The sequence below is a fragment of the Neophocaena asiaeorientalis genome, unplaced genomic scaffold, assembly GCF_003031525.2.
Source record: "Neophocaena asiaeorientalis asiaeorientalis breed wild unplaced genomic scaffold, Neophocaena_asiaeorientalis_V1.1 scaffold645, whole genome shotgun sequence".
Taxonomy (NCBI): domain Eukaryota; kingdom Metazoa; phylum Chordata; class Mammalia; order Artiodactyla; family Phocoenidae; genus Neophocaena; species Neophocaena asiaeorientalis.
In genome coordinates, this window is record NW_020175023.1 from 27,811 (window position 1) to 41,758 (window position 13,948).

Here is a 13,948-nt window from a genome sequence, read left to right on the forward strand (position 1 = left end):
TCCAGTGGTTAGGACTCTGTGCTCTCACTGCCAGGGGCCTGGGTTGGATCCCTGGTTGGGGAATTAAGATCCTACAAGCTGTGCGGTGTGGCCCAAAAAAAAGGAAAAGAAAACTGAGTTCACACACCAAGCAATAGGTACAATGTCTCACACTTAATAAGTGCTATATAATTACTAGCTATTTAAGCACATAAGAACAAAGATTTTTGTTTTAATACTGTATCCACAATATCCTGAACATATGACAAGCACACAAAATATTTTGAATGAATGAATGAACGGTTCTCTAGGCACTCACTGTTCTCCAACCACACTGGCCTTTATTTCTTGAATATGCCAGGGCTTTTTAAAAAATAATGAAAATGTGGGCTTCTCTGGTGGCGCAGTGGTTGAGAGTCCGCCTGCCGATGCAGGGGACACAGGTTCATGCCCCAGTCGGAGAAGATCCCACATGCGGTGGAATGGCTGGGCCCGTGGGCCATGGCCGCTGGGCCTGCGCGTCCAGAGCCTGTGCTCCGCAGTGGGAGAGGCCACAACAGTGAGAGGCCCGCGTACCACAAAAATAAATAAATAAATTGATTAATTAAAATAATGAAAATAGACTTCATGCCAAATCCATTTTTACATTTATTGAAGTGTAATTCACAGTATGAAATTCACTCTTTTAAAGTGTACAATTTAGTGGGTTTTAGTATACTCATTTAATTGGGCAACCATCACCCCTAATTCCAGAACATTTTTATGACCCAAAAAGAAATCCTGTTGCACGTCAACTATACCTCAATTAAAAAAAAAAAAAAAATTACCCTCAAGCAGCCACATACACACCCCCATTCATCTCTCCCTGCAGCCCCAGGAAACAACCAATCTATTTTTCCTTCACTATGGATTTGCCTATTCTGGACATTTCATATAAATGGAATCATATGTGGTCTTTTGTGTCTGGCTTCTTCACTTAGCATATGTTTTAAAGAATCATGTTGTAGCATATATCAATTCACTCCTTTTTATGGCCCAATAATATTCCAATTGCATGGCTATACTTTTTGTTTATCCTTCACTTGATGAATTTGGGGGTTGTTTCCACTTTTTGGCATTATGAACAGACCATTTGTGCTATGAATACTCATGTACAAGTTTTTGTCTGAGCATATGTTTTCAATTCTCTTGTGTATATGCAAGTCCTTTGCCCATTTTTTAAGTTGGATTGTCTTTATTGTTGACTTGTAAGAGCTCTTTATATATTCTAGATACTGGACCCTTATCAAATGTATAATTTGCAAATATTTTCCCTCATACTGTGAGTTGTCTTTTCACTTTCTTGATGGTATCCTATGCAGCACAACAGTTTTTAAGTTCGATGAAGTCTAACTTACATTTTTGTTGTTGCTTGTGCTTTTGGTGTCATATCTAAGAGTCTCATGCCAAATCCAATGCTGTGAAGATTTACTCTAATGTTTTCTTCTAAGAGTTTTATGTTCTTATATTTAGGTCATTGATCCATTTTGAGTTAATTTTTGTAGCTGCTATGAGGTAGGGGTCCAAATTTACTCTTTTGCATGTCAAGATCCAGTTTTTCCAGCATCACTTATTGTAAAGACTGTTCTTTCCCCCATTGAATTGTCTTGGCAACCTTGTTGAAAGTCAGTTGATGGCAGAGGCAGGAGGGGATTGAATGAAGGCAGTCGAAAGGTAAAAACTTCCATTTATAAGATAAGTAAGTGCTAGGGATGTGACGTACAACATGATAAATATAGTTAATACTGCCGTATGTTATACATGAAAGTTGTTAAGGGAGTCAATCCTAAGATTTCTCACAGGAAAAAAAATTTTTTCTATTTATTTTATATCTATATGAGATGATGTTCATTAAACTTATTGCGATAATCACTTCATAAGTATATAAATCAAATCATCATGCTGTACAACTGAAGCTTATACAGTGCTATATATCAATTATATCTCAATAAACTGGAAGAAATAATGAAAATAAAATTTTAAAAAAGAAAATGAACATATATGAATGGGCTGATTTCTGAGACTTTAAATGCTATTCCCTCGGTCTATATGTCTATCCTTATGCCAATACTTCACTGTTGGTTACTGTAGTTTGTAATAAGGTTTTCTTTTTTTTTTTCAGCTGTGCCGCGAGGCTTGTGGGATCTCAGTTCCCTGACCAGGGATTGAACTTGGGCCGTGGTTGTGAAAGCCCGAAATCCCAACCACTAGGCCACCAGGGAACTCCCATAAGTTTTGAAATCAGAAAGTGTGAGTCCTCCAAGTTGGTTCTTTTTCAATATTGTTTTGGCTATTCAGGAACACTGGCAATTCCACATGAATTTAAGGATCAGCTTTTCCATTTCTGCAAAAAAGGCTGATGGAATTTTGATAGGGATTACATTCACTCTGTGTGGTATTGCCATCCTAATATTGTCTTCCAATCCATGAATGCAAGATGTCTTTCCATTTATTTAGGTCTTTAATTTCTTTCAACAATATTTTATAGTGTACAACTCTTTCACCTCCTTGGTTAAATTTATTTCCTAGGTATTTTATTCTTTTGGATGCTATTGCAGAAGGAATTATTTTTAAGTTCCTTTTCAGATTGTTCATTGCTGGTGTATAGAAACACAACTGATTTTTGTGTGTTGATCTTTTTTTTAACCTCTTTTTAAAAATTGAAGTACAGTTAATTTACAATGTATTAGTTTCAGGTGTACAGCAGTGATTCAGTTATATATATATGTATATATTCTTTTTCAGATTCTTTTCCATTATAGATTATTATGAGATATTGAATATAGTTCCCTGTGCTATACAGTAGGTCCTTGATGTTTATCTATCTTATGTACAGTAGTGTGTATATGTTAATCCCAAACTCCTAATTGATCTCCTCTCCCCCCGCCCCCATTGTGTGTTGATATTGTACCTTGCAACTTTGCTAAATTCATTTATTAACTGTAATAGTTCTTTTGTAGATTCTTTTGAGATTCTTTCTATATAGGATCATGTCATCTGTAAATAGAGAAAGTTTGACTTCTTCCTTTTTAATTAAGATGCGTTTTATCTCTTTTTCTTGCCTAATTTCCCTGGATAAAACACCCAATGTAATTTTGAATAGAAGCGGTGAGAGGGACTTCCCTGGTGGTCCAATGGTAAAGAATCCACCTTCCAGTGCAGGGGATGCCGGTTCGATCCCTGGTTGGGCGACTAAGCCCGCACACCACAACTACTGAACTCACGCACCTCAACGAGAGAGCCCACGTGCCGCAAACTACAGAGCCCATGCACCCTGGAGCCCGCGCACCACAACTAGAGAGAGAAAACCTGCATGCCACAACTAGAGAGAAGCCCACCTACTGCAACTAGAGAGAAGCCCGCGCACCACAAGGAAGACCCGACACAGCCAAAAAAATAAAGACGAAGAAAAAAAAAGTGGTGAGAGTGGATATCCTTGTCTTGTTCCTGATCATTAATTATGATGTTAGCTGTGGCTCCTTTATCAGGTGAAGAAGTTCTAATTTGTTCTAAACACTCTAATTTGTTGAGTGTTTTTAACATGACGGGATATTGGATTTTGTCAAATGCTTTTTCTGTGTTTTGAGGTGATCATGTGTTTTTTCCCCTTTATTATTAATAAGGTATATTACATTGATTGATTTTCAGATGTTAAACCAACCTTGAAAACCTAAGATAAATTCCACTTGCTCGTGCTGTACAGCCTTCACTCCCTGCTCGTGCAGAGCTTCAAGGTCAGCCATATATCACCGATATTAGGGCCTTTGCAGGTCTTTACTGGGCATGTACTCAGTCCTGCATACACACATGACCGTCTAGATTTTCTAGATTCCCAGGAAAATGTGGGAATTTTTAAAACTCCCATATTCTCCTATTTCTCCTTTTTTAAAAATATTTTTTTATTATTATTTTTTATCAGCCTCTTGTCAGCCCCAACTCATAACCCTGCCTCAGGCAGTTGTGTTGCCCCTGACTTTTTTTTTCTTATAAACACCAGGGGTAGGGCTGTTCACAGAGTGACCTTTGAGTGAGATCAAATAAAGACAAGCCCTAAGAATGGAGCTTTTCAGCCAGCTGCCAGACAGGTCAAATGGTGATAGTTCTTTGGGGATGCGGCTTTTGGGGAGCTCCAGACCCATCTGCCTCCTCCACCTGCTGTTACGCTGCCGCTTTTCACAAGTACCTTAGCCAGAAGGCTACTGGTTTTCAAAGCTAATGTGGAGCCAGGAGAAGGGGAGGGGATTAGGGCAAATTAAAAAGCAATAAATGAGATATCATCTCACACCAGTCAGAATGGCCATCATCAAAAAATCTAGAAACAATAAATGCTGGAGAGGGTGTGGAGAAAAGGGGACACTCTTGCACTGCTGGTGGGAATGTGAATTGGTTCAGCCACTGTGGAGAACAGTATGGAGGTTCCTTAAAAAACTACAAATAGAATTACCATATGACCCAGCAATCCCACTACTTGGCATATACCCTGAGAAAACCAAAATTCAAAAAGAGTCATGTACCAAAATGTTCATTGCAGCTCTATTTACAATAGCCAGGACATGGAAACAACCTAAGCGCCCATCATCGGATGAATGGATAAAGAAGATGTGGCACATATACACAATGGAATATTACTCAGCCTTAAAAAGAAATGAAATTGAGCTATTTGTAATGAGATGGATAGAACTAGAGTCTGTCATACAGAGTGAAGTAAGTCAGAAAGAAAAAGACAAATACCGTATGCTAACACATATATATGGAATTTAAGGGAAAAAAATGTCATGAAGAACCTAGGGGTAAGATAGGAATAAAGACGCAGACCTACTGGAGAACGGACTTGAGGATATGGGGAGGGGGAAGGGTGAGTTTTGACAGGGCGAGAGAGAGTCATGGACATATACACACTAACAAACGTAGTAAGGTAGATAGCTGGGGGGAAGCAGCCGCAAGGCACAGGGATATTAGCTCGGTGCTTTGTGACAGCCTGGAAGGGTGGGATGGGGAGAGTGGGAGGGAGGGAGACGCAAGAGGGAAGACATATGGGATCATATGTATATGTATAGCTGATTCACTTTGTTATAAAGCAGAAACTAACACACCATTGTAAAGCAATTATACCCCAATAAAGATTTTTAAAAAAAAAAAAAAAAAAAAGCAATAAAGATCACTGAACAAAGTTTTAGCTGTTGTTCTTGAATAAATGCTCCTTGGATTGTTGTAAGTCTTTAGTTAATTTCAGAGTTCTGAAAAAGTTGATTTTGACGATTTTTGCCAGTGTTCTCGTTGCTTTATTGGAGGAGTGGTTTTTCAAAGATCCTTACTCCACCATTCCAGAAGTACACACCCTTCTCAGGGCTTTTCACACTTGATGTTCCTTCAGACTGGAATCATCAGCTCTTCAAAATGTTCCTTTTTTCTTTCAGGTCTCAGTTTACCCCAGGTATCTTGTCACCCCAGAGAAGCAATCTAAGAGCATCTTAACTCAAGTTTGCCCTAAGACAGCACATTATTTCCTTCATAGCATTTATTACAGTCTAAATATCTTGTCTTCTCCAGTAGAGTTTATGCTTCAAGTAAGTTTTTTTTTGGCCACGCTGCGCAGGCAGTTCCCCAATTGGAGTTTGAACCCAGACCACGCAGTAAAAGCCCAGAATCCTAAACACTAGGCCACCAGGGAACTCCCCAAGTAAGTCTTTCACTGTAAAGATCCTCCAGGGCCTAATGCCAATTATTGTTCCTAATTTCTAGTGGCAGTAGTCTGCAGATATACGTGCCTTTAACCAGCAGCACTCTGTAACCCAGGTGTCAGGCACAAGAGGTTGGACCAATCCCAGGTTTAAGGACTTACAGGGTGAGGAGCTGGTGAAAGCTTACGGTTGAGGGAGGTAAAGATGCTCATGTGTAGGCACCAAAAAACTGCCAAGGGTATTATTAGAGGAAGAGACAGTGAGTCAGGACATAAAATCTTCCAGGCACAAATTGGTGAGAACTAGAATTTATAGGTAAGTTCAATAAAGAGGAGCAGTGACTGTTGTAGTCTTAGATTCAAAGTTTGGTTTTTAGGGAGGATAGAGTAAGAATGGTCTGAAATTGGCAATGAAGACCATGGAGCACACCTGTCTCCCATCTAGAGAACAGCACAGTCATCCTCCACTTGAGAAGGCTGACAAGAAAAGAGAAAATCCCGAAAGAAGCAGATTTATGTTAAAAGGAAACATTCAGAGAAGAGGGTGAAGATATACAGGATCTTTCTGATGAACACAGGACACAGAAGATTTTTAGAAAATGAAGAATGGTGGGAGATGGGTTTAAAAAAGATAATGTAATACCTAGGTCAGGATTAGAGCATGGGTGATAGGTATAATCTGGGAGATGATTTTTTTAAGGTGACTAATGAAAATAGGGACAAAGGCATAAGACAATTAATGTTAATGGTCTCAAAGCACATGGAGTGATGGTCTGGCTAGGAGGACAGCAGAAGAGAGGATCTTTCCAGGATCACACAGCATCATAGAGCCCCTGTTTGACTTCTGCTAAAGCAAGAGTAGAGACTTGGAGGGCATGGTGTGGGACACAGAGAACTGTCTTGCTCTGATTTCAAGAACTCCAGAGTCTGTCTTGAATATTGCCCCAACAGAGATTCAGATGCATTTATTAGTTTACCTTTCAAGTACATTAAAAAAAAAAGGCTCGAGTTCAGGGTTTTTGGGCATCAGCCTTCCATCTTGCGTGGCCCTGCAAGAAACCTCTTTCTGCTCCAAACTCCAACGTTTTGGAATTGTTTGGCTTCTCTGTGCGTTGGGCGCAGCAATTTGTGTTTGGTTACATCTCTGCTAAAAGAAGACGAAGTACAGACCACAGTGTCTCATGATCTCCAGATGCAGACGACGGTGGCGGCTACAACCCAGAAAAATACTCAGCTCATTTACAGCGCCTCCATGTGAGCAATATGCCACCTACTTCTGCAAGACGTCGAGGTTGTTGAACACCCCAGGTAGCTATAGATTCCACTGCCTCGAATGGGGGACGCCAGGACCGGCTGTTTCCTGCACCACATCCACCCTTACCAGCCCAATGAGTACCTGAAGGCCTTGGTAGCTGTGGGGGAAATTTGCCAAGACTATGACAGTTTTTTGGTGGAATGCTGTGGAAAATTGGAATTCAAAAATCCCACTGTTTCTATCACATTGAGGTCATCCACAACGCGGAAGAAAGTGGCTCCTAATATAACTTCCCACAGTGCCTCTAAATTACATATAGACTTTGGGTGAATTGGATCTGGGTAAGGCTTTGCCTTTATGTGGAAGTTTGATGTTTTCTCTGCTTTTCTGGCATGGTATTGACATGGTGTTTTGAAAAGTAATTTACTTTCTAGTAATTTCAAACGTACAGACAACTTTACATACATAAAATAAGTCTAATAACTTGATTAAATATATTCCTAAATATTAATGTTGACATTATTTTAAATGGAATTTTTTGTTTTTTGTTTTTTTTTAATTAATTAATTTTTCGCTGTGTTGGGTCTTCGTTGCTGTGCGCGGGCTTTCTCTAGTTGCAGAGAGCAGGCACTACTCTTCCCTGCAGTACGCGGGCTTCTCACTGTGGTCGATTCTCTTGTTGCGGAGCACAGGCTCTAGGCGCGTGGGCTTCAGTCGTTGTGGCTCGCGGGCTCTAGAGCGCAGGGTCGATAGTTGCGGTGCACAGGCTTAGTTGCTCCGTGGCATGTGGGATCTTCCCTGACCAGGGCTCAAACCTGTGTCCCCTTTATTGGCAGGCAGATTCTTAACCACTGTGCCACCAGTCCTAAAGTGGAATTGTTTTCTTTCATTGTAAGTCCTAAAGTGGAATTGTTTTCATAAATTCTTTTTCAGATTATTTATTGCTAGTGTATATATATGACAGATTTTTGTGAATTGATATTTTGTCCTATAACTGCTAAATTAGTTGACTAGCTCAAATAATTTTTTGTTGTTATAGGAAGTTTTATAAGATGAAGTTTTATAAGATGATGTGATCTGTGTTCTGTGAATAAACACAGTTTTAATTTTTCCATTCACACATGGATGTCTTTTATTTCTTTCCTCAAGACTCTGGGTAGAACTTCCAGTACACTGTTGAATAACTGTGGTGAAGGCCCGCTTCCTGGCCTTCTTCCTGATTTTAGGAGTAAATCTTTCAGTCTTTAACACTGAGCCAGATGTTTGCTGTGGCTTTGTAAACTACTCTTTTCCATATTGAATACATTTCCTTTTATTCCTACTTTGAGTGTTCGTATTATGAAATAGCACTGGGTTTTGATAGCTTTTTCTGCAGTAACAACAACAAAATGCTCATGTGAAACAGACTAGCTGAGGGGGTGGACCACTGGGTTAGGTGGATAGAGGAGTGAGACCATGGTGGGTGGGGGTGGGAATTATCAGTCCCATTCTCTTCTAAGCTTCAGACTCATCTTTCCAAATACTTTAAATACAAAGATTAGCACCTATGTGTCCCACAGGCAATTCAAACTTATCCTAATATTGAACTTTCCAGAAACCTGCCTCTCCTGTGTTCTCTATTAATGGTGGTGTCACCCCACCATTAATGTGTTTTCCCAGGGAAGAAACCTCGTGTCACTCTTCTCTCATCCCCTTAATCCAGTCTATCACAAAATCCCATCACCAAACAAATGTCCCTTGAATCCACCTTCTTCTTTTTGTTTTTTTGGGGTTTTTTGGTTTGGTTTGTTTTTTTGGCCACACCAAGTGGCATACAGGATCTTAGTTCCCCGACTAGGGATCAAACCCTGCCCCCTTCAATGGAAGCACAGAGTCTTAACCACTGGACCGCCAGGGAAGTCCCCCCTTTCTCCTTTTTATGTCCAATGCAATTGCCTTTTCTTTTTCTTGTGCCAAGGGGCTGGGGATGGAGAGATGAATGACATATGTGCACTATGTTCTTAAGACCTTAGTCTACTGGGAAAACCCACTGAATACAATGTTAGTAGAACAATAATTTACTCAAATTACCATTCAAATATTTACTGAGTACTTATTAAATGCCAGGCATTATTCTAGGTGTTGGAAATACAGTAGTGAACAACACAGTTCCTACTCTAATGCTTATTATATTTTAGTGGGAATACAGATAATGAGCATGTAAAAACAATGTTAGTATTGAGTAGAGAAAAAGGAGTGTTGCTATTTAGAGAGCGGGCGCAGGGACTTTTCCCTGGTGGCACAGTGGTTAAGAATCCGCTTGCCAATTCAGGGGACAAGGGTTTGAACCCTGATCCAGGAAGATCCCACATGCCGCGGAGCAACTAGGCCCGTGCGCCACAACTACTGAGCCTGCGCTCTAGAGCCAGCCCGTGCTCCGCAACAAGAGAAGCTACCGCAATGAGAAGCCAGCACACCACAACAAAGAGTAGCCCCCGCTCACCGCAACTAAAGCCCGCGTGCAGCAAGGGAGACCCAACACAGCCAAAAATAAATTTTAAAAAAACCTGAGTGGTGACACAGACCCTACAGCCCACAAAGGCTACGGTATTAACTTACCCTTTACAAGAAAAGTTTGCTTTATGCGCTCTCCCTAGGTTCCGTTCATTCTGGTAGCTTTGGCTACCATTTATACGCCAACGATTCCCAAAGTAACACCTTCTGTCCAGATCCCTTCTCTATGGATGGACCAGACATGACCATCCATCTGCCTGTCATTCCCACGTGCGGGAGTCACCAAGAACTCAAAATGCACACGCCCAGACCAGCTCCTACCTCAGCCTACCCATTCCCACTAAGTGGCACCAATAGTCATCCAACTGGTCACGTGAGGAATTCGGAATCCTTAACACACCTCCCGCCCCCTAAACCAAACCCTTCAAAGCAAAACCCAAGTCCCCCTCTCGTTTCCACCTCTACTGCCTTCCGCACTTCTCCAACGCACTCACAGCTCTCATCCAGGACTACAGCAGTAGCTTCTAAAACGGGTCTTTATAAGACGTAAATAAAACCAGGCAAGCCCCGCCCGAATTGTGCCCTGGGTCTCTCAACCTCCCCCCGAGGGGCGCACAGGGCCGGGCTCTCCTGCACCCCAGCCTGACCCTCGACCGGGATACAGCGCCCTCACGACCCTCTCAGGTCCAAGACCTCGGCGCCCCGCCCTCCGACCCAAGGCCGCTCTCTGCGGCGCCCGGAAAATACGTCAAGAGGCGGGGCTACGTTTTACAAACGGAACCGTGACGCTTTGCCTTTTCTCTTTTCAGCCAGCGCCGAGCGATGGGTGAGTGGTTCTCTGCTTTGGGGCCTTGGTTGGGGAACGAGTTCAATCCGGCGCCATCCTGCCTCGCAGCCCAGCCGGGAGCGCGGGCGCCCGGGCGCCGGGCAGCGAGCCTCCGCGAGGAGGGTGATGCTTGGGCTTGGGCCGCCCGGGCCGCTCCGGGGGCCGCACGGACCGGGGCCGCGAGCGGCACCATCTTGGCTGCCAGGGTCGGGACGGGAAGGGGCCGGGCCGCACGCGCGTGATGACAACTTGGAAATGCTGTGACCTCCCGACTGCGCTATGGGGGAGCCAACCTTGGAGAGCTGAGCGTGCGGCCGCCGGCGCGGGGCGTTGGGCTGGCGGGCCCCGGCCCCGGGCTCCCTGGCTCAGGCTCCCTCGCCCCGCTTCCACACGTAGGCATCTCTCGGGACAACTGGCACAAGCGCCGCAAGACCGGGGGCAAGAGAAAGCCCTACCACAAGAAGCGGAAGTATGAGCTGGGACGCCCCGCTGCCAACACTAAGGTGCGTGCGGGGCCTCACCGCCCGGGAGGTCTCCCACCTGCTCTCCGCGGTCCGCCTGAATCTTTGTGGGGTTCTGCGATTTGCTGTAGGGACTAGGCGGCCTCCTCGCCTTTGCGTGTTGGGTAAATACTGAGAGATTGCATGATGACAGCTACTGTGTCCTAGTGGTACCTGCAGGGCGCCTGGAGCGAGTGGGCTCTTCAGTGATAGTCAGAAACCTGGAATTTTTGTTGCACGGAGACTTAATTTTCAGTGTTTGGAATCAGGTTTTAACTCTTGGAGGTAACTAGGGTGATGAAGAAGTATCCTTAGGCGTGGTTGTGGCCGTCTTGGTCACCTGTGTGCCACTTGCCAATGCTAGGACTTGTCATAGTTACACTGACTGTTACCTCCGTCTAGCCCGGGTTCCCTTCCCTCTCTCTAGCTTCTCCTTGATAACCTACTTCCTGTCTCCTTGTGTTTTCTAGATTGGCCCCCGCCGCATACACACAGTCCGTGTGCGGGGAGGCAACAAGAAGTACCGGGCCTTGAGGCTGGACGTGGGGAACTTCTCCTGGGGCTCCGAGTGTGAGTGAGGCCCTGCAGGCGTGGGTGGGAACTCAGCACCTAAACGTTTTCTAAGCTTCAATAAGTGCTTTTAGCAGGAAGTCCATGGCCTGAACCAAGATACTGAAATTTCTCCTGTTGAAAGACCTTGAGGTTCTGGAGCTTTCTCTCCATCCTGTCCTGCCTTTTAACTTCTGTAGCTTCAGGGATTGGGGCTGAATCTAGAGACCATGTATGTGTGGGTGTCAGCCACGTCTGGAAAGATGGGTGTGTGGAAGATGAGCTTATGCCCTATGGCTCTGTAAAGGCTTAGAGTTCCCATCTCCTTAGGCCCTGCTAGGGCACGGGTGGGGGACAGTTAACCTTAGGTTCACATGGCTTGATTCTGAATTTCTCCTGTGAGCAGGCTGTACACGCAAGACAAGGATCATTGATGTTGTCTACAATGCATCTAACAATGAACTGGTCCGTACCAAGACCCTGGTGAAGAACTGCATCGTGCTCATTGACAGCACACCGTACCGACAGTGGTACGAGTCCCACTATGCACTGCCCCTGGGCCGCAAGAAGGGGGCCAAGCTGGTGCGTGTTTGGGGAACCAACTTCCTGTGGGGGGAGGGGAGGCCGCCCTGATTCCAGCCTTCTTGTGATGAAAACTCTGTCCAGTTCTGCTACTGAAGGGAGAGATGAAAGCCTTTAGTGCTGAGGAAGGTGGCAGGGGCATGGGATATGCAGTGTTGAAGGCTATGACATTCCTTCCCTGAGATAGAGTTTGGGGAGGCCCCACTAACCCATGTGTGTTCCCTTTATTCAGACTCCTGAGGAGGAAGAGATTTTAAACAAAAAACGATCAAAGAAAATTCAGAAGAAATATGATGAAAGGAAAAAGAATGCCAAAATTAGCAGTCTTCTAGAGGAGCAGTTCCAGCAGGGCAAGCTTCTTGGTGAGATGGCTTTTGCATTTGGCGGAGGGGAGGGTCCCAAGATACGGTGTGCCCTCTGTAGGCTAGAGAGTTTGGTAACAGCACACAAGCACAAATCAGAATATTTGGTCATCCAATTAGTTTGAAGCTGAAATGGAAAATAGTGGGCAGGAGCCCATAGGCCTGAGCTTGGTTTTTGCCTCTTGAGTTTCAGGAGTATTCTGAGAAGTCTGTGTCCAAGCTTAGGGGGTTGTCTCAGTGATGAAAACTTTGTCCAGTTCTGCTACTGACTTTAAGTGATGATAAAGTATATCTGAGGAGACAGTGGGCTTCATGCCTGCCCCCAGGATACCTGGACCAACATGGACTCTTAAGGGGATACGTAGGTGTGGGTAGGCCCACAGTGTCATTTTGCTAAGGACCACATACTCTCTTGCAGCTTGCATCGCCTCAAGACCAGGCCAGTGTGGCCGAGCAGATGGCTATGTGCTAGAGGGAAAGGAGCTGGAGTTCTATCTGAGGAAAATCAAGGCCCGGAAAGGCAAATAAATCCTCTTCCTTCCTATCTTAGCTCATGTTATAAAGGTGTTTATTGTTCTATGCCCTGTGTTTGTGTATTTGATTTTTTGGCACACAGTAGCGTGCCCCAACTCCTTTTGCCTGCCTCTATTTGCCCAGGCCTATTATGTGCCTTTCTATAGCAGGAGGAACATTTCTCATCCCTGAGGCTGAGTTTCAGTGGCATCAGGGATGTGGCATGCAGGCTGAGGAGAGACTGTATGAGGGAGGCATCCCAGCACGGGGCCCCCAACAGTATTGGGCTGTTGACTGGACCATGGTTGGAACCTGAAACCATGCTGCTTCTATAAGCTTCTCTTAGAGACCCCTCGTGCAGACCTTGGTTTTAGGGGTTTATTTCAGGTTCATGGATGGTCTAGAAACCTTGAAATTGTGTTCCAGATTTCTGCATTGTTGAACAGGTTATACACATTTACATAATCTGTATGCTGTCAGCTTTTGGATGTCTTTCTGAAGTTAATTTTCCTTTGAACCCTAATCCTTTCCCCTCTCATTACTCAAAAGTATGTAATATTACCAGTGATGGCTGCTGAATCTCTAAGGGTCAGCTCTTGTCTTCAGTTTAGCTATATTGTTGTCTGTCATCAACTTTTAAAGATGGTTTAAGCTCCATCTTTCTAACTAGCCCAGACCTACTTGACACCTGCATTTGGATATCATAATCGGACTCTAAAAGGTCACCATGTTCAAAACTGATCACGTTCTTCAGCTTTCCCTTTTCAAACAGTTTCTTAATTATTTGACTGCAGCAAATAGTGGTCTTCATATGACAACATAAATCTTACGGTCATCCTTGGGTCATAACTCCCACATCTAATGTCACCACATCTTGTTGCTTCAACCTTTAACACCACCTCTACTGTTCTGGTCACATCTCTGCATCCTACTTGCTCTTCTGTTGTCCCCAGTGCAATCCCAGCTATCAGTGATCATTTTTAAAGATACGGGGTTTTTTTTTTTTTTTTGCGGTACGCGGGCCTCTCACTGTTGTGGCCTCTCCCCTTGTGGAGCACAGACTCTGGACGCGCAGGCTCAGCGGCCATGGCTCACGGGCCCAGCCGCTCCATGGCATGTGGGATCTTCCTGGACCGAGGCACGATCCCGTGTCCGCTGCATCGGCAGGCA

The 13,948-nt window shown here is 44.2% G+C and overlaps 1 protein-coding gene and 4 non-coding genes across 5 annotated transcripts; all 5 read left to right on the forward strand.

The window, feature by feature from the left end:
- The first annotated feature begins 10,211 nt into the window (after window positions 1-10,211).
- RPS8 (ribosomal protein S8) lies at window positions 10,212-12,846 on the forward strand. Its single transcript, XM_024762942.1, has 6 exons — window positions 10,212-10,272; window positions 10,669-10,775; window positions 11,243-11,342; window positions 11,728-11,903; window positions 12,136-12,265; window positions 12,684-12,846. The coding sequence occupies exons 1-6, from the start codon at window positions 10,269-10,271 to the stop codon at window positions 12,791-12,793; spliced, it is 627 nt and encodes a 208-aa protein (XP_024618710.1). The 5' UTR covers window positions 10,212-10,268; the 3' UTR covers window positions 12,794-12,846.
- LOC112411688 (small nucleolar RNA SNORD55/SNORD39) lies at window positions 10,506-10,585 on the forward strand. Its single transcript, XR_003005682.1, has one exon. It is a non-coding gene; the product is annotated as a small nucleolar RNA SNORD55/SNORD39 (small nucleolar RNA).
- Window positions 11,060-11,163, forward strand: LOC112411686 (small nucleolar RNA SNORD46). The gene has a single exon (XR_003005680.1). It is a non-coding gene; the product is annotated as a small nucleolar RNA SNORD46 (small nucleolar RNA).
- Window positions 11,964-12,031, forward strand: LOC112411690 (small nucleolar RNA SNORD38). Its single transcript, XR_003005684.1, has one exon. It is a non-coding gene; the product is annotated as a small nucleolar RNA SNORD38 (small nucleolar RNA).
- LOC112411689 (small nucleolar RNA SNORD38) lies at window positions 12,498-12,566 on the forward strand. Its single transcript, XR_003005683.1, has one exon. It is a non-coding gene; the product is annotated as a small nucleolar RNA SNORD38 (small nucleolar RNA).
- Window positions 12,847-13,948: the final 1,102 nt, after the last annotated feature.

Bases quoted from the DNA above. Each gene is read 5' to 3' on its own strand.
- RPS8 (XM_024762942.1), top strand. The intron at 10,776-11,242 runs GTGCGTGCGGGG...TGTGTTTTCTAG, and splicing joins GCCCCGCTGCCAACACTAAG to ATTGGCCCCCGCCGCATACA. The intron at 11,343-11,727 runs GTGAGTGAGGCC...TCCTGTGAGCAG, and splicing joins CTTCTCCTGGGGCTCCGAGT to GCTGTACACGCAAGACAAGG.